The sequence below is a fragment of the Zalophus californianus genome, chromosome 1 (genome assembly GCF_009762305.2).
Source record: "Zalophus californianus isolate mZalCal1 chromosome 1, mZalCal1.pri.v2, whole genome shotgun sequence".
In the NCBI taxonomy this organism is placed as follows: domain Eukaryota; kingdom Metazoa; phylum Chordata; class Mammalia; order Carnivora; family Otariidae; genus Zalophus; species Zalophus californianus.
Genome location: NC_045595.1, coordinates 213928848 through 213956336, shown reverse-complemented (window position 1 = coordinate 213956336; position 27489 = coordinate 213928848). Strand labels below are relative to the sequence as shown.

The following is a 27489-nucleotide window of genomic DNA, read 5'->3' as shown; positions in this document are numbered from 1 at the left end:
CAGCCACCCACCCTCCTGGGAGGTTTCCCAGGGCCTGCTGTCCAGAGACTGGCCACACTCCACAGTCAGGGTGATTTTATTTCTAGAAAAGGTGGCAAGCTCCATGCTGCATGGTGGCCAGTGTGCACAGAAGCGGGCGTGGCGAGGCCCACAGGGAATGGCGTCCCCGCACAGGTGCCCCCACAGTCCCCGGATCAGAAGGTGGGTGTCCAGGGGGCTCCATGTTGTAGGAGAGCCCAGCGGGCAGCGCGGGTGCAGCTAGGGCCGCGAATGCCCTGGAGCCAGACCGAGAGGGCCACAGCCCCCCGCCCGCCCCCCGCCCGCCCGCCTGCAGGTTCCCGGGAGGGAGGAGAGGGGGCCGGCAGAGGCAGCTGTGGCCGCGGCTTCAGAAGCCCTTGTCGATGCTGAGGCTGCGGCGGGTGACGTGCTCCAGCTCCCCGGACACGTAGTCGGCCATGCTGATGCGGTAATGCGCCAGCATCTTCAGCATGAGTCGCAGGTTCAGCCACCACTGCTCCCGGGGCATGCGGTGTCTGTGGCGGGGCGGGATCGGGGCTCAGGGGCAGTCCCCCCGGGAACAGCCCCGTGGTGGTGTGAAGACTGTCCCTCCCGCGTCTGCCCCCAGGACGGGCTCGGCACAGGCCGGCTGGGCGAGGGAGGCACAGGGATGGCCTGGGGCATGGGGACGGGGCGGTCCAGCGCTCTCTTCAGAGGCACTTACTCAAAGTCCGTGTCCTTCTTGAGCTCGGTGACGGGGCTGAAGGCCACTGCCTTCTTCTGCAGGCCGATCACACAGGCCGAGTCGGGGGCGTTGGCAAACACTCGTCCTGTGGGCACAGACTCTCGTTGGCAGCCCTGAACCCTGGGCCCTGGCAGAGGGCAAGGTCAGGCCCAGGGCCACCACCCCGCCCTGCCACGCACCATTGCGGTAGACCGCCCGCAGCTTCTCCGACATCCAGAGCATGGCCTTCACCCCGAGCTTGGTCCCGTAGTTCCGGTCAAACGGGGTCGGAGCACCGCCCTGGAAACACAGCGGGGGAGGAGGCAGGTGGGCGCTCCAGGGGCCCAGCAGCCTGGCCCCACAGTGACCTCAGGGAAGCCCCCCTGCCAGGCAGCTTCTGACACCCCATGCCCTCCCACCCCCGTTATTTCCAGTCTGTTCCCTCTTTCTCCACCCCAAATCCGGCTGGAGAACCACCTCCAGAGGCTGGCCGGTGGGCTGCCTGCTCGTCCAGTCGGGTGGCCTCCTTGGGCCCCCCATCGGGCAGGCACAGCCCACCACTGGTGAGCACGGACTCCCCCAGGGAGGGGGGGCCCTCCCTCCGTGGGCTGGGAAACCACACAGCTCGGGCTCCCTGCAGGCCCACAGGAGGCCAAGCACGGAGGGGACCGGGCCTGGCCCGTCCTAGCGCTGAGGACGCGGCGGGACAGGAGCCTCGCCCTCCTCACCTGCGCAGGGGAATGAGGAGCATGTGACAGGTGCACAGGGAAGGGCCCTCATCCTGCCACAGCCTCCCGACCCCTCAGCCCAGGCACAGATGGAGGCAGAGACCAGGACCCGCGCTCCCCTAGCCCGTACCTGCTGCAGGTGGCCCAGGACGTTGGTCCTACAGTCAAACACGCCCTTCCCCTCGGAGGAGTACAGGTTATACAGAAACTCCGTGGTGTAGTGTTCATGGCACTTCTCATTTCTGGAAGGAGGGGCCGGGCCTGGGTTAAGTGGGAGCCGGCTGGGGTCTCATCCCAGACACTGAGCCCCCACGGGGCCGGGCCACAGACCAGTTCTGGGAGAGGGGACGGTGCCCCTGGAGAGGCCCGTCCGGCCTGGCTCCGCCCAGCTGCCCCTCCACAGTGGCCCCGACCCGCAGCCTGCGCCCCAAAGCCCCACCATGGCTCAGGCAGACCTCCCCTGCCCGGCCCACCTCCCGGCAGCCTCACCGGAGCACCAGGCCCCTCTGGATGTCCGTCTTCATCTTCTCCGTCATGTGCTCCACGTTGGCCTGGGGGCGGGGGGTCCGCAGGGTGAGCCGGGCGTCAGCCGGCTGTGTGGGCAGGAATGCCCCGGACTGGCCCACCCTGGAGCCTGGGGGACCCGGGGGCCGCGGGGAGGCCTGCAGGCTACAGCTGGTGGCGGCAGGCCCCCGGTGAGGGGGCCAGGCCAGGCCAGGTCATGGCGGCCGACACGCAGACACAGGGTAGGGGGATTGTGTGCGCCTTAGAGGGGACCCCCCCCCCCACTCAGCCCCGCGGGGGGTCTGCAACGGGAGACGGGCTGGGGGCTCAGCTCACTTTCAAGTCTTGGATGTTGAAAGGGTCCTCGAAGACGTAGGCAGCGTCGGCACCCACCGCGATGCCCGTCACCGTGGCCAGGTAGCCGCAGTAGCCCCCCATGGTCTCCACGATGAACACGCGGCGCTTGGTCCCCGAAGCCGACTGCTTGATGCGGTCACAGCTCTGGGGGTCGGGGGCAGTCAGGGCCTTCCCCGTGGGCCAAGGGAGCCACCGGTGCCCGGGGACCCAGGACTCTCCCTGGAGTGGACCGTGGAGGGGGCGGAGGCCAGGACAGCCCCGTGCCCTGCTGTTCCTAGGGGGTCACAGCCCTCCCCACGCGCTCCCCACAGGGCCCTCTGAAGCAGGGTCCTCAACTGGGGTCACTGTGCGCCCGGGGCACAGGGGGTGTCACCAGCACCTGCTGGGCAGGCCAGCGACGGCGCTAAGAGGCTCTGATGTTGGGCCAGGGGAACACTGGGCCTTCATTTTCTCATCGGTCAGTGGGAACGTGGGGTCGTGGGAACAGGGGACCAGGTGACATGAAGTCCACATTCTGCAGATGCCAACAACGAAGTGACAACGGAGAGTTCTAACCCAAAAGGGTCAGAGTTTGAAAGGGAAATTATAACATTAAAGAACTGAGAAAGAAAAATGAGACCAGTAGGCTACTGGGGTCTGAACCATGAGGTTAAATCCCAAGTAAGAGACAACCAGCAAAGTGCAGGAAACTGCTCCAGTGTTTGCCAAAGGATCAATATCCTACTTCTGTCCGTAGAGAGCACTTACAAATAAAAAACTCACTACGAGAAGAATGGGCAAAAAAACCAGAAAAAGGTAATTTTCCATAAAATCTTCAAAAGAGCAATAAACAGAGAAAAAAGCTCAGCTTCACCAGAAATCAGAGCATTCTTCCCGTCATAGAGGCAAAGACAAGACGGGGTTTGGTGCCGGTGAGCGGCAGGGGCACGGAGCCTCCGAGGAGCTGTGCGGCCCACAGCTGGTGGGCCGCAGGGGTGGGGCTGTGGGATCACGGGGTCTCCGGGTCGGCAGGTGGGGGGGCTCCTGTAGCCGCGTTTGTTCTTCTTTCTTTTTTAAGATTTTATTTATTTATTTGAGAGGAAGAGACAGAGAGAGAGAGCACGAGAGGGAAGAGGGTCCGAGGGAGAAGCAGACTCCCCGCCGAGCAGGGAGCCCGATGCGGGACTCGATCCCGGGACTCCAGGATCATGACCTGATCCGAAGGCTGTCGCTTAACCAACGGAGCCACCCAGGCGCCCTAGTCGCGTTTGTTCTATGCGTGTTTTCTCCTTTCTCTAGCATCACGCAGAAGCTGCTCGGTTCGGCCCGAGGCCCCCACACACACGGAGGGGCTGACCCCTTGGGGGCAGTGGGCTCACAGGGGGTCCCAGGTGGGGTGGGAGAGCCATGGGGAGGCCCCCACGGGGCCCCAGGCGGCACCCACCCTCCCACATCCCAGCCGGGGGGCCTGGGCTCTCCCGCGTCCAGGCGCGGCTGTTCACTGGACGGGACCGCGGCCCGCCGCCCACACACCAGCCCCGCCCAGTCAGTTCTGGCCCTGACAGCCCAGGTCCTCGTGCCGCAGTGACCCCAGAGCCACAGCCCTGCCTGACACCCAGGAGGCCTCCCTCCCCACGGCAGCCCCCCCTGGGAGCCCGCCACCGTGCCCCTTTCTCCGGGGCCCGCCCCACGCCCGCCCATGTCCTGCCCGAGCGCGGCAGTGGGGCCTGGCGCCCTACCTCCATGGCGGCGTTGACAGCGGTGTCCGAGCCCAGGCTGAAGTCAGTGCCCGGTACGTTGTTGCTGATGGTGGCCGGGATGACGCACATGACAATGCAGAGCTCCTCGTAGCGCCCGCGCGCCTCCACCAACTGCAGCACCCCCTCGTAGGCCTGTGGGCGCAAGGCCGGGCTGGGGCCGGGAGGAGGCAGGGCGAGGCGAAAGCGGGCTCCCAGGCCAGGCGTCCTCGGCCGGCCTCCCCAGCTGACCTGCGGTGTGCCTGGGGCGGGGTGCCGGGACCCAGCTGCTCCCACCCCCAGGGCCGCCTGTGCGGCCGCGGTCAGCCAGGGAAGCTGCACTCCGAGGAGGACAGAAAGGAGGCCCGCCCGCCCTGCTGTGACCCCATCCGCGTGGTGCAGGCGGCGGGGGGCTGGGGCCCCCCCGGGAAAGGGCAAGAACGGGCAAGTGTCATTTACGGGGGGCTGGCCGCGCACAGTGTCACCCCAGCGTGGGCTGAGGTGCTCAGACCTCCGCCCGGGAGCTGCACGAGGGACCCCATCTCACAGCAGCGAGGGAATGGACGAGGAGGCCGTGCGGCTCGCCGTGCCAGGCTGCCCACCCCCAGCAGCAGCTGCTGCACCTCCCCCTGCCTCTCCCCTCCGCCCCCCTGCGCCCCCCCACCTCCTCCTCACCAGCACCCGGTTGCCAGCACCAATTTAAACTTTGTGAAGCCTACAGTGGACCCCCGTGGCCCCCAAGAGTCCGGCTGGCCCGTGGACTTCCCTGCACCCGGCAGTGGCCCTCACCTCAAAGCCACCGATGACCAGCAGGGCGTGGATGTTGTGGGTACGGATGTTTTCCACTATCTTCTCCATGTAGCTCTTGGGCAGCGTCCTGCACGGGACATTAAGTCAGACGCACGTGGTGCGGCACGCCAGGCTGCCGGGACCTGCATCCACACGGTAGCTGACCGCAGGGGACGGCGGGCCCTGGACCTGGTGCTGTGATGCCCGTTGAGAGGCGGAGGCAGAGGCTCAGCGCCGGGGGTACAGGGAGGCCCGAGCACCGGTGCGGGAGGGGACGCGTGCTTCCTGCCGCCCGGGAGCCCACTCCCTGCCCGAGAGGATGCTCTCCGCCGGCGTGGGACCACCCGGGCAGCTTTCCCCTGCGCAGGTGACCTCGGGGCACTCTCGGCCACAAAGGGGCAGGCGGGAGGGTCTGCAGCCCGTTCCGGGCAGGCCACCAGCCAGAAGTCCCCAGCCACGGGGCAGGAGTCCCCTTGCAGCCCCCGCCCCTCCTGAGCCTGCTCCCTGGCTTCCTGCCCCCCACTGCCAACAGTGGCCAGGGGGCCCGGGCCCTCGGCCAGCAGCTCACCTCTTGGTTCCCAGCATGGAGCCGCCACGGCCCAGCCAGCCGGCCACGTCATGCCAACTCACTTCTTGTACCTGCAGGGGAGTGGGGCGTGCAGCCTCAGGGGGCAGGCCGGGGGCACTCACCCATTTCTCCTCAGGTGACAGGTGTCCCCATCTGAGAGGGGACAGAAGCTGTGCCAGGCGCTGAGCGGCACACTGCAGGTCAGAGCATGGTCCCGGGCCCCCCGCCGGGGAGCTAACCCCTCTCCAGAGAGCCTGCTATCCACCTTCTTTGTGGACCTGAGCTGGGCCATCGCCTGTGACTTTGTCCCATGAGCCCCCTGGTCCTTGTTCGCTGTGAGCAAGCTGGGGGTGGGTCACACAACAACACACATGGGCCACCACGGCAGGCGCTGGCCCGCGTCCCTGCTGCCCACACCTACCTGACCCTTGGCCAGGCCTTCGAAGCCATCGTGCACGACATACACCGTGTGGCCCTGGGAGATGCCGGACCGCACGGCCGAGCGCACCGCCGCGTTCATGCCAGCTGCCGGGGCGCCCACGTTCAGGATGGCCAGGGAGAAGTTGGTCTTCAGAGAAGGAAGGGGGACAGGAAGGTGAGCACGGGGCCGGGGAGGAACCGGCAGACCCAGATGTAAGTCAGCGAGAGCACGGCCTCCGGAACCGGGCCCGGGGTCTCATGGCCGCCTGCACATCTTCCTGAGTGGACACCCCTGGGAATGACATTCGTCTGCCCTACGACGCCACGAGTGTCTGGCCAAGACCCAGACGAGCCATGGTGCAAGCCCGGCTCGTGACCCGCCAGGGCCTCAGCCAAAGGCTTCAGCCGGACTTCGGTGGCTCCCAGCCAAGCGTGGCTGGTGGGGGCAGCGGTGCGGGTGCGGGCCAGAGTCAGTGCCCGTCTGGAAGCTTCCAGCAATCACGCCACACTCCGGGCTCAGAGCAGCCAGCGCCCCATGCACTTGGCGAGCGGCACGGATGCCTAGTGAAGGGGGCCACGGAGGCCACGGAAGTTTTCTAGGAGCCACGTTAATCAAGTGCAAAGAAGCAGGTGACGCTATTTTAGTAGCAGGGCTGGTTTAACCTGACGAACCAAAATTATCACCTCAACCTGGAGACTCCACCAGGCTCTCACATCAGCTTTCCAGACTGTGTTCCAGAGCCCAGCGCGTGCCGGGCACATACAGCCCCCCTCGCTGGGCAGCCACGTCCTGAGCACTCTGTGGCCACACGTGGCCGGCCAGTGGCTCTGCCAGGCAGCGTGGCTCTAATGGGTCCAGGGAACACAGACCTGCCGCCCCAGACGCGGTCACACCGCCACGGTCCCAGACGGGGCGACCACGCCACTGGACCGGGGTGTGGCCCATCCCTAACTAGCTCCTGGGACGAGCGGGGGCCAGGACCCCACTGTCCGGGACAGTCTCAGCGGGACCCTTTCCTCATCCCCGGGGTTTCAGAAACACGTCCTGCTGTCGTCCTTACTTTGAGGAAAGCCCATTTCATGAGGCTTTTAGCTATTTTAGAACATTTCATAAGCACTAGATTCCTCCTGTCCTGACCTACACCTGTGGGCCTAACTTAATGTCCTTCAGCTGTTGGCTAAGCAAGCAGCCAGGGTCACGTCCAGGCCCAGGACCTGCTGGTCAAGCAGTAGCCGCGCCTCTCAGCTCACAGCTCAGACCCCAGACGGGAGGGAGGGTCCACGGGCCCCCTGGGCCAGCTCGGAGCTCCCTGTCCTGGGCAGGCCCCAACCCCGCGGGCGGGCAGACAGGGGCAGACCCTGGCAGCGGAGGCGGGCTCGCAGCCGCGGCAACTGAGGTGATAGTGACCGAGGGGCCTGCAGCTCACACCACCTCACCTTCTCTTTGGAGAGCTTCTGGTGTGCAAGCAGCTTGTAAATGTTCCAGTTGTTCTCAAAGCTCCTGGAAAGGAAGCCGTCATGCATCATGCAGCCCACAGCCACGGCCACACCACTCAGCCACAAAGAAGCGCCGCTCGCTACCCCACTCTAAGCCCTGGCTGGGGGCAGGCAGGACGGCCCTGCAGAATGCGCGGCCCGCACGCCCCTCTCAGCAAAGCATGGGCCCCGCATCCAGCCCGTGCGGGTGGGCGGCTCGGAGCAGGTGGGAGGCACGGCTCGGGCAGTCTGGGCTGCTGCAGGTCCCGTCCCCCGGGCCCCTCCAGGCCTGCCCCCACTGCTTCCTTCTGTGGACGTCCCCCCCGCCCCAGGCCCCACCCAGCTGCCCTCTCCCCTCCGCCCTGCCCGGCAGCTCCGGTCCACCCCACAGCCTGCCGGCTTCCCAGTCACAGGGACCGCTGAGCCCCCGCTCCTGCCGCTGCACTCCACACTCAGCGGACGGGTCTCGGGAGAGACGTGCAGCTCCAGCTCTGCAGGCACAGCCGTGTGCGAGCCACGCAGGGGTCTGCAGTGGGCCCGCCGCCCAGGGAGCCGCTCCGGTTCCAGGCCCCGGGAGGCCCTCACCTGCCGCGGAGCTGGATGGCCTCGTCAAACCTCTTCTCATCCATGGCCTTCTGCACCTCCTTTGTCTTAACGGAAACGAGAAACACAGACTGGAGGAGGCCTGGCGCATGCTCACAGTGGCCGCCGGCTCGGTGGGCTTGTCCTGCACCTGCCGGGCAGCGGTCACTGCCAAGGCCAGCAGTCGGGAGGGCTGGCTGAGACCAGGCGGCCACCAGGTCTTCCCCGGCAGGGCCCGCTCCTCCGCAGCAACATGGGGCCCTGCCAGGGCCTCGGGACCAGAGCAGAAGCAGGGCCAGCAGCAGTCAGGCCAGAGGCCTTCCAAGAGAAGTATCAGGGAGGCCAAACCTCCACACCCCCATGACTCCTGCAGAGCCAGGGCCAGTGTCCCCAGTCCCTCTGCTCTGGCCTCCCCGAGTGTCCCCCCACGCCTGCTGAGTTCACACAGGGGCTCTGGCCACCCACCCGTCCCCCTCCCTCCCATCCTGCCCCAGACACCCCACCCTGCCCAGCCTGGAAGGTCAGTCCAGGGCCAACGGCTCCAGGAAGCTCCACGACCCTGGCTGCCCCGGCCCTCTGCAGCTCCCACCCCTCTCTCGGGGCTTGTGCCACCTCGGGGACATGCTCGCACCTCCCTCTCCAACCTGGAGACGCCCCGAGGCCACGATAGGTAACAAAGGAGCAGCAGAACCCCGCGCATGTCCGGGGGCAGAAAGCACCCAGCCGGGTGGGGCGGTGTCCCTGCTGCTCCGTGTGGGACTGGGGTGGGGGGGGGGGGCACCACACAAGGGCCTCCTGGGGAAGGCAGATGGGGTGCGGAGGGGCCTGTGCAGCAGGCCCGCTGGGTGGGGCCCCGAGAGGCCCTGGAGGGACAGGAGGGCCTATGGGGAAGGGGGCCGCAGCACAGAGCAGGGGCGTCTCTCTTGGGAGCCCCCACCTGGCCCACCCTGGGCAGGCGAGCACTTACCACCTGCACACACTCCATGAGGGGCAGCCGCACCGACTGGTTCCCCGAGAGGCTGACCACGCAGGCCTGCGTGTCCGGTGTGGCCTCCAGCAGTGCCATGACCGCCTCCATGCCCATCTTGCTGCTCTGAGCGGGGAGAGGGGCGGGCGGGTCGCAAGCAGGTGGGCGCCCCCCGCCCCGAGCCGTGTGCACATGACCCTTCTCGGCTCTGGGGCCACGCTGAGCTGGCCCCACACCATGCACCCGACGTCCCTTCACCCTCATCTTCATCCCCCGCCCCCAACACACACACACACACACACACACACTGGTTGAAGCTCCTAGAACAGGTGGCACCAGAAATGACCTATGACCACCGTCCACGAGAGCCCCTCTGGGGGCTCGGACAGCCCTGTGAAGGAGGCTTGTCCCCACCGGAGTCACCGCCTGACGGCAGCAGGTGAAAACCAGAGCCCATTCCCAGGGCTCTTTCCACTATGACAAGGCTTCTCGCTTGGGCCCGTGTCACAGTGGTCCTCATGCACGAGGAAATGATGGACATGGGCTGGCGGGCCAGGTGAGCTGACACATGTGGGAACGGCCCCCCTTGGGGACAAATCACACATGTGGATCCCGGCACAGCCAACGGGTCCAGCCCGTGCTCAAGAAAGCAAGGCCTGCGGAACATGTGGCCTGCCCTATGAGGTCAGGTGGGCGCTACCCAGCCTCCGGCCGCACACCCAGACACTGCTCCCAGGCTCCGAGGCTTTCCGCACCTCGTGAGCGAGGCACCGACTGCTCAGGTCTGCATCGGGAACACCCAGGGAAGACAGTTCCTGTGCCGCTCAGGAGCACGGCACGGACAGCTCATTCGGGGGATCTGGGGTCCCTGAGCTCAGGCTCCTGGCCTGTGGTGCCGTCCACTGTGTGCAGGTGTGGCCTGTGGGCACCGGGGCTCAGGACCAGCACAAAATGCCGCTGCTCTAGCTGTCCTTGGTCTCTGACCCGGGCATCTCGGGTCTTCCACCAGCTTCTACAGACTGGCAGCCCAGTCTGTTCTCCTGCAGGGAGGGGAGACCCAGAGCCGTCCCCACACATCTCTGCCCCCCAGGCTCAGTGGAAGGACAGTGCTTGGCCCTGCTGTCCCAGGACCCTCAGGAGGCTCTCCTGAGCGCATCCCGGCAGCCTCATGTAGGGGGGCAGAAAGCGCCCAGCCAGGTGGGTCAGTGTCCCTGCTGCTCCGTGTGGGACTGGCGTGAGGGACACGCGGGGGCCTCCTGGAGAAGGCAGGTGCAGCTCCCCGCAGGCCCAGGCCCAGGGTGACCAGCCCTTGTGGGTGGGCACTTTACCACCCATGGGGCCTTTCCGGGCCCCCAGACCCTGTCCCCATTTGGTGGCACAGGATTCCCACTCGGCAGAGGACCAGGAAGGACCCAGCAGTGGTCAGGACAGCGATGGCACTCAGGCCACAATCCAGGCCTCTGCATCGCCAGGGCCTCCCCCAGACCCTAAGGGCTGTGATGCTGGACTCAGAAGCACCAGACGTCAGAGCCTGGAAGGGCTGAGCCGTGCACCTTATCTTCTGTGCAGCCCCTCCTTTCCTGCCGAAAGCCATCACCGGGGCCTGGGAGCCTAGGTTGCCGAGGTGTGGGGCAGGGGTGGGTGCGCTGTTGAGACACAGGACCCTAGCCCCACATTTCCCACCAGAGAAACGGAGGGGCCACTCATCGGTCTCATCTACGAGGGCAGCAGCGGCGAGGAAATGCCCACCACACTCACCCACGCGTGCACACCCAGGGCCAGGGCAGAGCCCCACCTACCAGGATGCGGTCGAACGCTGAAGGGGTCCCTCCCCTCTGCACGTGGCCCAGCACAGTCACACGTGTGTCGAAGCCCAGCCTCTGGACCACCAGCTGCTCATTGGGAGAGAGTCGGGGGGTCCTTGGGTTCAGTGCCCACCCCACGGGCCCCTAACCCTGGTCCTCGCCACTCCCCATCCTCAGGGATGCTGGGGTGTGAGCCCCCCAAGGGCCTGCAGAGCCAGCCCAGGATTCATGCCCACAGCATGTGAGTGTGGGCATTTCCGTGTGTGTGTGTGGCTGTGTGGGTGTGCATGGCAGCGTCCCTGTGGCCTGTGGTCTGGCTTTAGCCCCTCGTCAGGCTCCACCAGGCCTGTGGCCCTGGGCCGTCAGTGCAGACTCAGTGGATGGACTGGCTCCTGACTGGGGACACAGAGGCTGCGCGGCCAAAGAAAGGGGGCACAGGAGGATGGGGGCCCAGGGCCCTGGGGTGGAGTGCAGCAGGTGGGTGGAGGTCACAAGGAAGGACTCTCCACTGCCGTGAGTCCTGCACTGGGTGGGGGTCACTGTCACCGAGGGGCCAGCAGGGGCGGGGCCCTGTCATGGGGATGTTTTTGAGGCCTGGACTCGGTCTCTGGGATGGGGGGGTGGGCCTGCCCTGCAGGGAACATGTTCTGAACAAAGACTAGAAGCCGGGGAATGGGTGGCTCCCAACTGATGTGGGGCCCAGCTCGGCCTCTGGGGCCAGCCTTCTCGGGGAGCCCCCCGGCATGCCCACCCACATCTGGCTATCGTCAGGAACGAGGAAGCACCCTCCAGGAGTCTGGTGTCCATGGGCCCCAGCAGGAGCACTTGGGGACTGGAGATAAAGGGGTGCCTGCCCCCACCGAGGCCCCACCCATCCCATGTGACCCAACCCCCTCCCCAGAACTCACGTCCTTCACGTAGCGGGAGGAGATGGGCTTCCCGTTGCGGTCAATGGCGCCCTCGGCAATGATGATGATGTTCAGTCGGGACCCCGTGCTCCGAGTCTAGGTCAGAGAGGCCCCGGGCTCAGCCGCCAGCCTGCAGACGCCTGCCCCCGACGCTGCAATCGCGCCTTCCCGGGGTCCACGCCCAGGGGCCCACAGTCCACACCGCAGGGGTGAAGGGTGGACTGAGATGAGGGGGTGGGGAGGGGCTGCAGGAGCGCCGGCGAGTGGGCGCCCTCAGAGCTGGGAACCAGGCAGACGGCATGGCAGGGATTCGGCACGGGTGCTCCCAGGAAAGCAGTCACGACAGGAAGCCGCGTGGCGCGGCAGCCTCCCCAGGACTCAGGGCTGCCGGCCGGGATGCAGGGCAGAGGGGCCCTCGACTTAGGCCTCCCAGCCAATCCTGCCAGCAGCTAACCTGGGGCCCTGAGGTCACCTCCAAGCTTCAGTTTCCTTATCCTTAGAATGGGTGACCTCACAGTGCTGGCCACCAGCCAGGGCTTCCTGGAGCGAGACCCCCTCCCCTCCCCAGGCCATGGAGGGTCGAAGGCGGCACCAAGCTCTCTGGGCAAAGCCCTTCCCAAGCCTTCATTTCTTCAAATATATTCAAAACATTCACTCTGGCCCACAAGCCCCCCGTCTGCCCCACAGCATCCAAAGAGCCTCAGAGAGGAAGCCGGCCAGAGCAGCTCCCGCGAGCCCCAGGGCAGGGGAGGGAGAGGTGGAAGTGGAGGGCTGCCTGGAGGTGGTGACACTGGTGCAGGTGAGCGGAGACAGGGCGGCAGGTGGAGCAGAAGAGCCGGGGGGCGGGGGCAGAGAGGGGTAACATCTGTACCTCACAGGTGGGGAATCGGAGGCTCAGGGAAGCCGAGGGAGGGCCCGAGGGTCTCACAGAGCAGGAAAGACCCTTCCAGAAAGGCCCGGCCCCACATTCGCAGCAAGTGAGCCAAGGCCGAGGTTGGCCAGGGACCATGCTACCAAGCCCTGCTCCACATGGTCAAGGCCACAGGGCCCCTGCTGAAGGAAAGGACTCCCCCCACGGACAGAACACGGGCCTCCAGCCAGCCCCACCCACTGGGCTTCACGTGGCCCTGCCCTTGGCCTCGCTGGGCCTGCGCAGAGATGTAACGCAAGGGGCCGCTGGGTGGCCTGGGCAGTGGATGGGACTGATGCTGCCACCGTCCCACGGAGACAGGGACACTGAGCGCCAGCCCCGGGCCCACCCACCTGTCCCTCAGAGGACAGAGGGCCTGCACGCTGACCTCCCAGGGCCTTCAAAACTGAAGAAAGGGGCAAGCCCCTGGGCGGCCTCGGTGCTTACCCTGGGGGCGCAGGCCGAGCCTGAGTGTGAACTTCGGGGCTCGATCTCAGGGGGCCCCCCCGCCTCAAGTCCAGACCACAGCCCCTTGATCTAAAGGCCCCCCTCCCTACCTCAGGGCCCTCCTGTCTACTGCTGAGCCCTGCCCTGGCCGAGGGGCCAACCTGTGCTGGCTGGGGCATCTTGGGGGTCCCCAGGGCAGACTGTCGGCCCGTTCCACATCGGCACCCCGACTCCATCGTGAGGGGCCCGGAGCCGCGTCCCAAACACTCCGCTCGTCCCCCGACAAGGCCTCAGCCCCCGGCTGCCTCTCCATCCGTTCCTGCCTCCACGGCCCATTTGGGGCCTCATCTGCTGGGGTCACTGCCCCATGTCCCATCCACCATCTTCAAGAGGCCACCCCCCTTGGCTCAGGCTCAGTGGCCACGGCCCCCAGGAAGCCAGCATGACTGTGACCCGCTCCTGCCCCCTCCCCATGTCAGCACTGACCACGAGGAGCTGAGCCCGGGGCACTGTCCTGAGCACCATCTTCCTCGGCCCAAGGACGCACCCTGGGGGACACCTGTCTCTGTGCCGTCTGGGCGGCTCGCAACAGGAACCTCCGGGAGAAGCCCGTCCCCACTCACCTCACCCAGCCTCTCACACATCAAGTTCTCCCAGCCATCCTCGGGGGGTGCCTCAGGGATGAACAGCCAGTCGGCCCCCGAGGCCAGGGCGGACACCAGGGCCAGGTACCTGGAAGAACAGTGTTAGGTGCTACAGCGGGCGGTGGGGTGCAGCCCGGTACCATGGTCCAAACCCCGGGTCACGGGGGAGGTACGGCTCTGAGCCCCATCCAGCCCCAAAACCGGGACTCGCCACGCCCTGAACTCTCATTCCTACGGCGTGAAGTCAGCACCTGCCCCATTCCAGGCACCGTGGAGGTGCCAACACCCCTCACTCCTGCTCCCCGACAGCCCCTCCCCCCACTGACCAGGGCAGCCCCCCGTACCCGCAGTGCCGTCCCATCACCTCCAGCACAAAGGTCCTCTGGTGGCTGTGGACACGGAACAGGGTAGAATCTGTCAGTATGCACCCCGGTGAGCTGTCTGCACAGCCCGGCCCGGCCCGGCAGAAACGGCCTCGGGGCACGGAAGCGGCGCCACGCTGCCCACGGCCATGCCGCCCAAGGCCCCAGCCCTGTCCCACAAGTGCCCCGGCGACCCAGCAGACTCAGGAGCTGCCCGAGGACAGACAGCCCATCCCACTGCCAGGGCGGCCGGGTGTCTGCACGAAAGGCCAGCTCTGCCTTGGGTTCACCCCCAGCCTTTGGGCCGGTTTCCACGGAGCTGCTCCCACGGCGGAGGCCACTCGCCTGGGCCTGGCCATCCCTGGCCAGGAGTCTGAGCGCCCCCTGAGGGGTGCAGCCCTGCCCCAGGGCCGGCAGGCAGCCTGACAAAGACCATGTACAAAGCTGGGGCCCCTGCCAACCCCACCGAGTGGCGGCCTCAGCCCAGGCTTGCCCGGTCGGCGGGGGGCCCCGCTCACCTCTGGGCGGTGGTGGTGATGGCGTCAATGACCTCCATGATGCGGTGCAGGGCCGAGTCGGTGCCGATGGTCATGTCGGTGCCGCAGAAGTCATTGTCGATGGAACCCACCAGGCCCGCGATGCTCAGGTGCGAGTACGTCCGCGCCGTGCTCTCGGAGATCTTGCCTGGGCAAGGAGCCAGCCCTGAGGCCCCACCGGCCCCGCCCCAGTGCCCGGGTCCTACAGCAGGGGTGGGGCGGCTGAAGCAGAGGCTGAGCCCGAGAGATCTCCTGGGCACCCTGGGAGAGTGCACGCCTCCTTCCCTTCTCCGGGGCCCCACAGGGACCGAACGCAACTCCCAGAGGCCACTTTCCGACCTCAAACTGTGACAAGGTCTGTAACCCACGTCCGGGAATCACTTACAGACAGGATGTGTCCACACAGCACAGGATGTCCCCCGGGACTGCTGTCCACCACCAGGAGCGCGGATGCTGCTGGGGGGCCCTGACGCTGCATCCCCCAAACACTGACGTCTCACTACCGGCCGAACCCACCCAGCGCTCCGAGAGACGGCCAGGGAGGCCCTGACCTTGGGCTGGGCCGGGCCCTCTCCTCCCAGCAGGCAGATGCACCCCGCGTCTTCACGTCCCCACAACCTCGCCCTGCCTGCTCCTGCCCCCTGGCCGATCCGTGCCGGGGCCCCCGACCCACCTGCCCCCACCAGCTCCTCCAACAGGCTGCCCCACTCGCTGCGGAAGATGTTGGCGCCCGTGAGGCTGCCGTCCCCGCCGATGACACACAGGTTGGTGATGCCACGCTGCACGAGGTTGTAGGCCGCCGCCAGGCGTCCCTCCCGAGTGGTGAAGGCCTTGCAGCGGGCGCTGCCGATGATGGTGCCGCCCTGCATGGACGAGACGGCAGCCTTGGGGTACGCAGGGGCACCGGGGGGATCCCGGCACTGGGCAGTGAGGGAGGGGCTTGTGGGCCTCGCAGAACTGACAGAGAGAGAGAGAGAGAGAGAGAGAGAGAGAGAGAGAGAGAGAGAGAGGAGTCCAGGGGCTTCTCTGGAAGCCTGGGCGGTGCCCCCAGCTCCGGGGTCCTCCTCGCACTCACAGCGAGAATGCCCACATGCCAGGCTCAGAAGTTCAAACAAGGTGGTGGAGAGAGAAGGCTCTGAAATCTGTAACACGCACGAACAGGCCGGTCACCAGTGCAGGGAGCTCCCTGAGCCGCCGCAAGAGGAACACACCTTCAGCAGCCCGGCCCTGGCCAGCTTGGGTCCAGGGCTCCCCCAGGACGCGGCCACAGCCCACACCTGCAGGCCCGCTGTGCTCCGGCCAGACCTGGAGAGCAGAGTGCCCCGTGTCCCGCCATGCTGCTCATGAGACCTGCCAGGCCGGGCCCCGGGCCCCCAGACTTACAGAGGCTGGTGCAGCGGCACCACCCTGGAGGCAGAGACCAAATCCTCCCTCGTCTGCCCCCCATAGCGCCTCTGGGGCCGGAGTGGGGGGGGATGGCAGGGTGCCTCTCGGCAACCCTCCTGAAGATGCTCAGCTTTCCTCCCAAGAGCCCCTCCTGCCCCCTCCTGCCTCCGTGCTCTGAGCCCCCCACTCCTCCCCAAACACCAGCTCTTTCCGGGCCCCTCCACCTGCCTACCTTCGATGCTGCTTCACAGCCCAGCTTAGTGCTCACAGTCTAAAGCCCCTTCCCCAGGGCTGCTCTCCCAGAACAGAGAGGCCACCGCCATCCTCAGACACAGGGTTAGAGCAGAGCAAATGGCCAGGTCAGGGTCTGAGGCCTGAGGAACGCCCTCCCTCGGCCCCTGGGGTGGAGGACAAGGTGGTGGCCAGGCCATAGCCCCATTACAGGACACGATGGGGTGGGGGGGTGTCTAGGGAAGCCCAAGAAGGAGGCTCATCCATGTCCCAGTGGATAGACCAGAGCAGGGACGGCCAAGTGGGCCTATCCCACAGGAGCCTGGGGCAGTGGAGTCCAACAGGAATGCCTGCCCTGGGCAGGAGGGGTGGGCAGCGCCCGCGGGGTTGGCCGTGCCTGGGCACCAGGGTCCAGCCCTGGCCCCCCACTGCTCCCGCTGACCCACCTGTGCCTTCCAATGACGACCGGCCACTTGAATGGCCCTGCCCTCTGTAAGCTGGGGAGAGACACCAGCTTGCCTGCTGCCCCGGTCACTGGGAAGCTCAGCAGGACGACCGAGGGGAAGACCAGGCAGAGGGTGCAAGAGGCCACTCGGAGGCCGTGGCACACCTTTCCCAAAGGGTCCTGACCTCCCCGCCCGCCCTTTGCCGAAGACTGAGCGTGATTGCAGCAGAGCCACATCCTGGAGCCATCCTGTGTCCCCACGACCCTGCAGCAGCCGATGGCCAGGTCAGCCCGGAGCCCGCCCGCTCTGGGACGGCGTCCGTGTGTATTTGTGTGTGTGCGCGTGCACCCGTGTATGTGTGTGCGCATGGGCATGCTCACGGGCACCAAGGGGTCGCCCCACTGAGGCTTACCAGCTGGATGATGTTGGAGACGCTGAGCCAGTTGGCCTGCTTGATGTTCTCGCCTCCTTCCACGAGGCCCTCGTAACCCTGAAACCAGAGGGGGCCTGCGTGAGCCAGGAGCCCACAGCACGTCGGCTGGAACAGGGCGCTGGGACATTGCGCCCAAACCCCATCTGGCTCCAGGGTCCTGACTGCTGAGGCTCCCCCACGCCAGGGGCCTTGGGACATAAAGCTGGGCTTGGCCGGCAGTCTCGGGCTGTCAGAGGGAGCGGCCCAGGGCGCCCAGCTGGCCCCTCCAGAAGCCCTTCTGCAGGGGGGCTGGTGAGCCTGACTAGAGCTGACATGCGGCAGAGGCTCGCTGGCGGCCGGCCTGATGAGCTGCCGAGCCCTGCGCGTCATGTCCCCGAGACCAGAAACCTCAGCAGCCCAGCGCCCAGCGGCCCGCTGCCCTGGAGCCTCCCGCCGAGGAAGCTGCTGTCCTGCCTCCTACGGGTACCGACGGCCAGAGTGTCTGCCCTTTGCATCTGGGGGCCCCACGCAGCCACGTGCCGGGGTGCGTGGCCGCTGCTGCGCCACCCGTCATCACGCGGCCCCACGGGCTGGTGATCTGTGCACTGCTCTCCAGCTTGAGCCGTAGAGATCATGCTGCTAAGAACACACATGTGTCCAAGCAGGGGCCCCATAGTCACTGGGTGTGTGAGCTGCTGATGGCATGGCCACACGGCGCCCCACGTGCTCGTGGCCACCTCCTCGCCAACGGGCAACGCGGCCGGGACGTCGGGTGCACGCCACCGCCCCGAGGGTGTGTCGGTCCCTGCAGGTGGTTCTAACTGGAAGTTCCCTAGGGCAGAAGCCACCAGGAGGGCCTGGGAGGAGGCGGGCTCCAGCATCTTGCCCATTGTTCCATCACGTGGCCTACCCCTTTCTTAACTGTCGCGGTTCTTCATATGGTCTGGACACAGGGCATGTGCATTTATGAGCAGCGAAAAGACGCGGCACCACCACACTGAGAGGAGCAGGGCCGCCTCCTCCCTGCAGCCCTCCCCGCCTCCTCCCCTCGGGCCAGTTCACCCTGTTGTCCATCACCTGAGCCTGCAGGGACCTGGGCAGCGAGGCCCTGGGGCAGGCAGGGCAAAGGCTCCTGGCGGTGGGGATGGGGGGGGCAAGTGCCCACCCTGCCAGGAACCAGAACTAGATGAGGGTTCTCAGGGTCGCAGGGGGGCCTGAGGGACCACCAGGCTGCTTTCTCCCGCTTAGGTCAGGTGGGGACCCTCCCCCCTCCCCCCCCATCTCCCTCAGGAATTTTCTGCCACTAGGACACAAGCCAGCCCCTCCCCCAACCCAGGCACCAGAAAAAGCCAGAAAATGACCTGAAAACCCACAGCTGACACCGTCCAGAGCAAGCAGCTACGAACAGGCAGCTCTGCGCCCACAGAAGCCCAGGACTGGGCGCAGAGCCCAAGCACAGTGCCGGCCTGGCCCCCTTGCCCCACTGTGTACCCAGCATCCCCGGAGACCCGGCCGTGGCCGGTCAGCTCAGCTAGCATCAAAGTCTGACAGACACAGCCCTCCTTTCCTGGCCTTGGAAACTTCTAGAATGTCTCTGCATACCTCTACCCACGGTGTGTCACCCTGCCCTCCCCCAACCCTTCTCCCTCTGCAGCCCTGCGGCAGCTCCCTGTGTCACCTCTGAGCCCCGAGGTCCAGTGTTGGCTCCTGGGCCATTTCTGGATGAGCAGGCCCGCTTCCTGACCCTCCAGGTGTCAGGACTGTGAAAAGTGCATTCATTCACGATGTTGCAATAGCTTCTGTGCCCTAACATCCTGCTTAACCGAAGAAACAGCTCACAGTCACGGCGGTAAGGATGCACCTGTCACACGCACAGAAGCTCAGGGAGCCCGGGCGGGACCCATGGAACTAGCCAGTCCCTGGAGACTCTTCCCCTGTCCCCCAGAAGGTTCTAGACCATTACCAGGTGTGGGCCTGCCCACCTGCTCACTGGTTCATGTACTCAGACATCCCCGTGCAGCCGAGGGCTGCGTGTGGACCGGCCTGAGCTGGGGCCCAGGTGAAGGGACACGGACAGCCCACAGGCAGGGGAGGAGAGCGGGGGAAATGGAACTGGCTGGGGTTCGCTACAGTCTATGCAAAAAGTGAAAACAAAACAACACAACAGCCAAAAAACCACAAGGAAACATTCCACAAGGGTGTGTGAGCTGGTGCCCATGTGTGGGTGTGGGAACCCACAGGCTGGAGGGTCAGCCTCAAATCTGAAACGGGGATGGGGTAGGGGGGGCCAGGCAAAGGGGGCAGCATTCAGCCAGAACAAGATAGAGCGAGAATGCTCTGTCGCCCCCACTGTTATTATGGGTACTTTGGACACCGTTTGCCCTGCGCACGCTGAAGGGTGCAGGGGGGCTGGGGTCCAAGCGGCACGGGGCTGGAAGGACGGTGGGTGGGGATGAGGTCCTGGGCCTCTGAGGGCCACAGCTTCCCCCCGACCCCTACCTCAAGGGCCATGGCCCGCCCCATAAGCACCCAGTGTGGGCTCCCCACCTGCACCCCAGAGCCAGGGCCCAGCCCCTCCCCACCCAACACACCCTGACCAGCCTCCACATCCCCATCCCTGCTCTCTGAACCGTGAGTGGTGGTCAGGGGTCTGTCCTTCCTCCCCACGTGCTGGCCCCAACACGCAGCCCGCCTAGCCGCCGTGGGGGGGCCCGGGACCCTGGCCCATGCCTTACCTCGTAGATGAGGAAAACTTTGGCTCCTACGTAAATGCCCATGCGCGTCACAGCTCTGACAGCCGCGTTCATACCTGCGAGGGGGCGGGGCAACACCCATCAGTGGAGGCGCACACGTGTCGGGACCCGGGACCATCGTCCCCCACATCTCAGGGGCTACCGAGCTAGGAGTTCGAGGTCCAACCCCGGGGGCCCGGTCAGGCACAGGGTGAACCACTGCAGGGCTGTTTCAGCCTCTGAGCATTCAGAAGTAAGGTGGCCCTAGGGTTAAACCAGGAGAACCCACGCCCGGCCTGATTCGGCCTGAGCCGGGGACCAGGTGGGTGTGAACGCTCCAGACCCTTTACGGCCGCATCCACTCCCACACGGACTGCTCAGCAGAGCCCCCACCCCCCGCCCCACAGGGCCAGGCCCCGCCCTCGAGGGGTGAGAACGAGCAGCTGAGTGCTTGGCCCAAGATAGAAAGGGGGGGCCCATGGGGGCAGCACCTTCCAAACCCACCTCTCCTGCTCTGCTGCCGACTCCCAGGCCACGACAGCAGGGCGCAGCTCAGGGGGCACACCGAGGGCAGTGCCCACCAGCCCCGAGGCCTGAGTCCCCTGCCCCCCCCCCCCCGGCCCCTGTCCTAGACAGAGGGTGCTGTGAGGCAGGACAGGACAGTGCCCCCTCGGGCCAGCATCCACAGCGGGGGGGGGGGGGGGGGCGGCGGGGGGGGCGGCAGCCTCAGGCAGTGCAGCCGGGCTGGGCTCCGGCTCTGCCCTCCAGCCCACACGCGCCAACAGAAGCCACCAGACTCCAGCACGTCGCCCAGCCCCAGTCCCCTGGCCAAATAGCAGCTACCCTGAAAAGATGAGCCCTCATGGGGCAGGAGAAGGGGCAGCGTGTGGGAAATGCTCCATGCCCAGAGGACCCTCAGCGCCCCCTTCACAGCTGCTTCTGAGACCGCGGCCCACAGACGGAAAGGTGTCTGCTTGAGGTCCCCTCTGTGTCCTCGGGGACCAGGGCACGGTGGCGCTCACGAGATGAAGCTGAACCACGCCCTCTGGGGCGGCCTGCAGAGCAGTCCCCTGCTGCTGCTGACGGGGGGCGGGGGGATGATGGGCCCTCGTCCAGGGAGCGAGCCTCCAGGCAGCCGGACGGGCAGGTCACGCACCGTGGCCAGTGGCCCCAGTGCCACACACCCTGGGTCCTACCCTCCGATACCGGGTCTGGGGGCCAGATGGCAGAGGTGCCCTGTGTTGGTGCCCCCCGAGACCACCGCCTACTCCTCCTGCCTGCCTTCCTGCCAGTCCTGGCCTGCGAGCGCACACGCACCTCCTGTGCTCTGTCCCAAGCTTAGGGAGCCTTCTCCCCGGAAGGCAGCCCCCCCCCGCCCCAAGCCCCTCCCCTCTGCCCCCCCCAGCTGGGCCTACTGGCTTCTGGGGTCCCTCACCACATGTGTGCTCCGCCTGGGGACCCCGGTGTGAGGACTCTGGGCCTCCACCCTGGTTACACAAGTCTCCCAAGTCTGCAGCCTGGAAGGCAGGGCCCGGGGGGGGGGGGGGGACAGCAGGTCACAGGGCTGCATGGAGCACTTGAGGAGGAGCCCAGCAGACAGCCCCTCCCATGCGTAGGCTCAGGGCACGGGGCTCCCAGGAGAGCCAGCATTCCCTCTCCACAGACGAGAAGCTGAGGTTCCGGAGGGAGGGTAGGGGGCCTGCTGGAGCCCCAGCAGGTGATGGACCCTGATCCTCTCTGCGCCCACCCAGCAGCCAAGGGCCCTGCTGCCGAGGTCCAATGCCAGGGGTTCTAGCAGCAGGGGCACCCGGACGACTCGGGGACAGAGCACAGAGGCCAGCCGGGACCGGAGCCGGCCACACTCGCCGCTTACGCTCTTGACTTCAGCAAGGGAAGCCCATGGCTGAAGAAACCATAAATGTCTCAGGACCCCAAAGGGGGAGAAGCAGGGTTGCAGAGAATGAAGTTCAGGCAGGATCCGGGAGGGCACCACACACCCGCCAGCGCCTGTGGGGTGGGGAGGGAGACGAGATAGCAGCAGACCGTCCCCACCCCGCCCCCAGGCCCCAGCCGGCCCAGGCTTTCCACTCTCTCCTATCTTGGGGCGAGGCCACTTGGGGCCCACTGCAGGCTCAAGGTCCAAGCCCCACCTCTGGCTCAGGAGGTGAGGACACAGGGCACAGGGCACAGGCGGGGACTCTGGTGGAGCGGGAGGGCAGTGGCCAGGGACCCAGGCCCACCGTCCGACTGGAGGTCCCCCTGGTCGCCCCTGGCTGTGTGTGCCTCTGCGCAGGCCAGCCCCGGGGTCATGATCGTCTCCCGAGCCCGCCAGGGGGCTCGCCTGGGGCCCTGGACAGCGCAGGGCCCCCAGGCTCACGCTACCCTGCTCAGACCGTGTTATGGGATGGCGTGAATTTCAGAACAGGACCTGGCCAGCTGCCGTGGGAATGCGGCCCGCGCGCTGGATTTCCCTGCACACCTCACTGTAAGCTGCTTCTTGAAAGAGCCTTTTCATTGTCCTTTAATCTGCTTTTCTTTCTCAAAATAAACCCTAGGCAGTAGCCCAAGCCCCAAGGCCCGGGCAGGGTCAGGAGAGCAGCTTCGGCCTCCCACCCTCGACCCTCGGCCCTGCGGTGGGCCACGGACACAGCAACCGAACCGCAGTCTGAAGTCCACACGTGACTTTTCCTCATCCACTCCCCAAAAAACAAGTGTGAGAAAGTGGTGGCCATGTGGTGACACTGGGCTTGGAGGAACAACTTTAATTACAGGCTGGGAGCCTGGCTGCCACGACACAAGGTGGGGGGTGGGGGGGTGGGGGGGCAGTGGGGGGGTGGGGGGAGCTCATTCCCGCCTGCAGGGACAGGGGCGGGGGGCTGGGACGACAAGGTGGGGGGCGGTGGGGGGGCGGTGGGGGGGTGGGGGGGGAGCTCATTCCCGCCTGCAGGGACAGGGGCGGGGGCTGGGACGACACAAGGTGGGGGGCGGTGGGGGGGCGGTGGGGGGTTGGGGGGGGAGCTCATTCCCGCCTGCAGTGACAGGGGCGGGGGCTGGGACGACACAAGGTGGGGGGCGGTGGGGGGGGGCGGGGGGGAGCTCATTCCCGCCTGCAGGGACAGGGGCGGGGGCTGGGACGACACAAGGTGGGGGGCGGTGGGGGGGGCGGTGGGGGGGTGGGGGGGGAGCTCATTCCCGCCTGCAGGGACAGGGGCGGGGGCTGGGACGACACAAGGTGGGGGGCGGTGGGGGGGGCGGTGGGGGGGTGGGGGGGGAGCTCATTCCCGCCTGCAGGGACAGGGGCAGGGGGGGCAGGTCCCAGTCTTTCCTCGTCTTCTTACTTTCGCACCAACTCTGCCCCCCGCCCCCGCTGCCTTCCCTCAACTGGTGCGCAGGAAGGGGGAGGCTGGAGCCCGCAGAGGATGCTCTGCCCCCTCCCCCATTTACAAAGGGCCGTGCTGGGGTCACGTCGACACGGCCCAACCACCACCAGGTCTGGCCCTCTACTCCATGAGGGTGGTGGCTTTCACGCATTCCAACATATGCAGAACTCAGCATCCAGGAGGAAAGTGCACCCCAAGGTCCCCACTCTCCATGGCTGCTGTCAGCCCGGCACCCACACCCGAGGGCACGCGTCATCGGGTGCGTCTTCGGGTCCCTGTGAGCTCAGCCTTTATTTGGAAGGCAACGGGACCCCCTAAACTGAGAACCCATCCTCTGGAGCCAGATCGCGGGGGAAGAGCAGGCAAGAGGGCGAGCCAGCCCAGGGCCTGCACCCACGGACTGGTCTCAGGAATTACACACCAGAAAGGCTCCATTCTCCCCCGGAATACCAGCTGGCCCCTGCATCTTCCTTCCAGCATCGGCCCTGAGCCCTGAACTAGGAAGGGTGTGGAGTCACCCTCCGCGGCAGCTCCAAGCATCAGACCAGAGCGCCCGTGCTCTTGGGAAGTGAGGACACTCTCAGAGAAGGACATGAGGCAAGGCGGCGAGGGCCAGCCACACTCCAGCCGCATCCGAGAGGCACTGCCCATTCTGGGTGAGAGCCAGGGCCAGGCTGGCCGCCTGGAGACCAGCAGCTCACACAGGCTTGGCTCTCATCTGGCCCACCGTCCGGGCTGACAGCTCCCTCGTGCCCAGGGCCCCTTCCTCCCTGGCCCTTCAGCCGCCTGCCCTGATCCCCCGTCCTCGGCTTAGTCTGCGCCAGGAGAGGGCAGGGGCATGCCACCTGCAGGGCTTTGCACCCGTCCCTAAATGCGTGCCCTTTCACCTTCTCCAGCCCCTCAGGTCTCGTCTCCTTGTGCAGATGGCAGCATTGTGGGGGGGTGGGGGGGGACCGCCGCGCCAGCAGGAACCAAGGGAGTCTGGGGATGTGCCTCTCCTTGCGCACACACAGCCTCTCCCACGGTCTGATCGGGAACGATGCCTCCCCAAGGCCTCCCCAAGGACACGCTCCACGGTTGCGCCCCTCGCCCTGTGTGCTCCAGGCCGCCCCCAATGCCCAGCCAACAGGCAACAAGGGCTCTGGCCACAGGGGCTGCCCCCCGCCCGCCTGCCACACCAGGCCCAGAGGGCTCAGCACCAGTTGCAGGAGGGCCCCTGCGCAGCGCAGCACGCCGACGGCTGGCCAATTCTGCCCTCCTGGGCTCGTGAAGGCCTCTTCCTCCTATACCTCTTCCCTGCTTCTGAAGGGGAAATGGGGAGCCGGGGCCAGAGAGGGAAGCAGAGAGTGTGTCTGCACCTCCTGATGTGGAAGCAGGCGGACCCGGCCCATCCCTCCAGCAGTCTGGGCCCTGCTCTACTTGAGGTCACTCGCGGGGTTCCGGAAGGGCGAGTGGCTGCGCTGGCTGATTAGTGGAAGTGCCACACCGGCCCCCCCCCAAGACCCGAGGCACTGGACAGCAACAGTCAGGGCGAGACCAGGCTGCGGGGACACACACAGACCCGCTCTGCCAGGCCCCTGCCGCGGGGCCGCCCAGGGCGCAGGCCACCAGGAAGCTGGCCTCTCCCTACAGAGGAGGTGAGAACAGGTCCGCCCGCAGGAAAATTCCCCAAGCCCCAGCCGGCGCCCCTCCCACCCAGCGCTCTTCCCCACCCAGGCCCAGACCCGAAGGGCCGTTCTTGTCCGTCGGCCACTCCCGGCCCGGCCAGCCCGGATGGAGAAGGGGACAGGGAAGGGGTGCAGCGTCTGATTGGCCTCGAAGGGGAGGCGGTGGTTCGGCGAAGCACGACGGCCCCCGGTAGCGTGCCTGAACCAGGAAGAGCAGGGCTCCGGGGCCCGAGGCGGGGACCTGCCCAGCCCCGGGCGACCTCCGCTCAGCGTGACCTCCAGGAAACGCGGTCCTGACACGTGCTGCCCGGCAAAGGGCGCGGGGAGCGGCCGGGCTGGCCCGAGGGCGCGGGAGTGACGCCGCCACTCGCGCGCGTCCCAGGGCCACCGCGGCCGCGCAGACACACCTCCGGGCGGCCGGGGGGCGGGGCGCGGAGGCCGTGGCGGGCGGCACGTCCGCCGGCGGCTCCGGCGCGTCTGGCGGGGAGGGGGGCGGGCGCCGGCGCCGACAGAGGGGCCCGCAGCGGGCCCGGGAGCGCGGCCCTGGGGGCGCAGGCTGCAGCGCGGGGTCGGCCGGCCGCGCGCCCCCGGGTCGCAGCTGGTGGAGGGGGGAGAGCGCGCCCGGAGGGGCCCAGGGACAGGCAGACCCCCCCCCCCCGGCCCGGCGACGGGCCCCGCGCCCCCGCCCACCTTGCGCATCTCCGCCGCTGGTCAGCACGCCGATGGCCTTGCCGGCCCCGGACATTCGCAGCTTCTCCAGGTCCACGGTGGCCATGGCGGCGCCGAGACGGGCCGCGCTCGCTCCCGCCGGGGCCGCGCACTGTCGCCGGGCCCGCCCCGCGCCTCTGTCCCCGCCCCGCGCCACGTGTGAGGTCACCGGCCGGGGGCGCAGGCAGGGGCGGGGAGTGCGGCCGTGAGGCGGTCCCCGGGCCCCGGTGCGACGACACGGGGCGGCATCCCCACCGCGACCTCTGACCGAGCGGCCCACGGGGTTTCAATATGGCAAACGCGGCGCGTTGATGGACAGTCCGTGCCATCACCCGACCCGCAGCCAAGCTTTCCCAGAGCGTTACAGACGGCCGGTCCCCTGCCAAACCCTGCGAAGTATTTGCAGTTCTAGGACCGGGTCTGTTATAACTTTGCTTTTCAAGAAGTTGGTTGCAGGAGCCCAAGTACCCCTCCGTCCTATTCGGGCACCCAGGGAGCGCCTTCAGGCCGTAGTTCAGGGCCCGCTGAGAGGGTGCAGCTGCTTGATTAGGATGCCGAATGGAAGTTAGAGCAAAACCAGCCAGCCTTCACTTGTTCATTCCTGCTTCAGTAAACACCTGCTGGACCCTTGGAAAACTTGCACAGCAAAGTCATATGGGAGCTGGGACCTGGGTCAGGACAATGGCCTCCACCTCGCATGGTCCATGGGTCAGCCAGGTGGAATGATGGAGCCCTTCTTGTGAGCCAGGACCCCAGGAGTGGGGACCAGCAGGGATGCAAAACAGCCTGGCCCCCACCCTCAGGGAGACTGGTCCCGAGAATCCCTGTGAACCAAATAAGGGGCTCCCCAGAAAAGCACGCAACCTGCAGGAGCCCTTACCCAGGACTGGCGACTGGGAAGGCCCAGACAGCCACCAGGAGTCTTGGGATGCAGGTAACATTCTGTCTCCTGAGCTGAGCGGTGACAGGGCGTGGTTGCTTTATGAAAATGCAGCATGCTGATCACCTATGATTCGTGCATTTTCTTTATGTGTTATGTTCTAATAAAACATTTGCCTAAAGAGATTCCATTGTTGTGGTAGGAGAAACGGGGAGGTATTAGTCAAAGGGGGGCAGAGATCTGTTCTGCAGGATCAATGAGTCCTGGAGCTCCACTGTCCTGCACGGCACCTGTTCACAATTCTGCAGTGTACCCTTAAAGCTCATGCTGGGGCGCCTGGTGGCTCAGTCGGTTGAGCATCCAACTCTTGGTTTTAGCTCAGGTCATGATCTCAGGGTGGCGGAATTGAGCCCCACAGCAGGCTCCATGCTCAGCTTGGAGTCTGTTTGAGATTCTTCCTCTCCCTCTGCCTCCCCCTCTGCCCCTCTCCCCGACCCCTGTGCATGCTTTCTCTCCAATAAACAAATAAAATCTTTTTTAAAAACCTCATGCTAAGTCTTTTTATCACAAATAATGATGATAATAATGAATAAAGAGGGTAACTAACAGCACTTAAAATTTTTTTTCCAAGAAAACCATTCCATTGTGTGGAATATTGGGAAAGAGTAGAGATTTGGGATTGGCAGGGGGCAGGGGGCCGGGGGAGTGGTGAGTGTGAACACAGACCACCGCGCACCTTATTTAACCGCAGAAAATACGAAAACGCAGCAAGCGCTAGGTCCAGGATAGAGAGTGTGAACCACACACCTGATGTTCCCTCCGGGGTAACCAATATGCTCATGTTTTTGTTCACCATTTTCTTGCTTTTCTTCTAGTTTCACACGTGTGTGTGTGTGCACTTAAAAACGCATGGTTTAGCTGTGCAAAGCTAAGTGGCAAACGCAAAGATCCTTGGGCAAAGAAAGGCCACTGTAACCGCTGTTGGACTGAAGCTCTCGCAGAAACGGAATGGTCTCTGGGCCACAGTCCGCCCATCTCCCTGACAGCTGCAGCATCAGATGCTGTTGCTGCGTGACGAAGTACCCCGAAACTTGGAGGCCTGTAAAGCGACACCCATTTACGAGCTCATGGTTTCTGAGAGCCAGGGCTTAGAACGTGGCTCCACTGCGTGGTTCTGGTTCAGGATCCCCTGTGAGGGTGGCTGCATC

The 27489-nt window shown here is 66.0% G+C and overlaps 1 protein-coding gene across 3 annotated transcripts; it reads right to left on the bottom strand.

Moving 5' to 3' along the window:
• Positions 1–60: 60 nt before the first annotated feature.
• PFKL (phosphofructokinase, liver type) lies at positions 61–25554 on the bottom strand. 3 transcript variants are annotated; one of them, XM_027586378.1, is made up of 22 exons: positions 25384–25554; positions 19650–19723; positions 16915–16992; positions 15113–15302; positions 14422–14641; positions 13886–13930; positions 13521–13629; positions 11541–11636; positions 10627–10719; positions 8828–8953; positions 7864–7928; positions 7240–7303; positions 5804–5950; positions 5383–5453; positions 4815–4902; positions 4029–4181; positions 2290–2454; positions 1939–2000; positions 1580–1691; positions 922–1021; positions 722–827; positions 61–533 (listed from the first exon to the last, which is right to left on the bottom strand). In XM_027586378.1, the coding sequence occupies exons 1-22, from the start codon at positions 25466–25468 to the stop codon at positions 386–388; spliced, it is 2397 nt and encodes a 798-aa protein (XP_027442179.1). In that variant the 5' UTR covers positions 25469–25554; the 3' UTR covers positions 61–385. The 3 variants fall into 3 exon arrangements, with proteins under 3 accessions (XP_027442179.1, XP_027442181.1, XP_027442180.1); XM_027586380.1 differs by having other exon boundaries at positions 14422–14587; XM_027586379.1 differs by lacking the exon at positions 13886–13930.
• Between the last annotated feature and the right edge of the window lie 1935 nt (positions 25555–27489).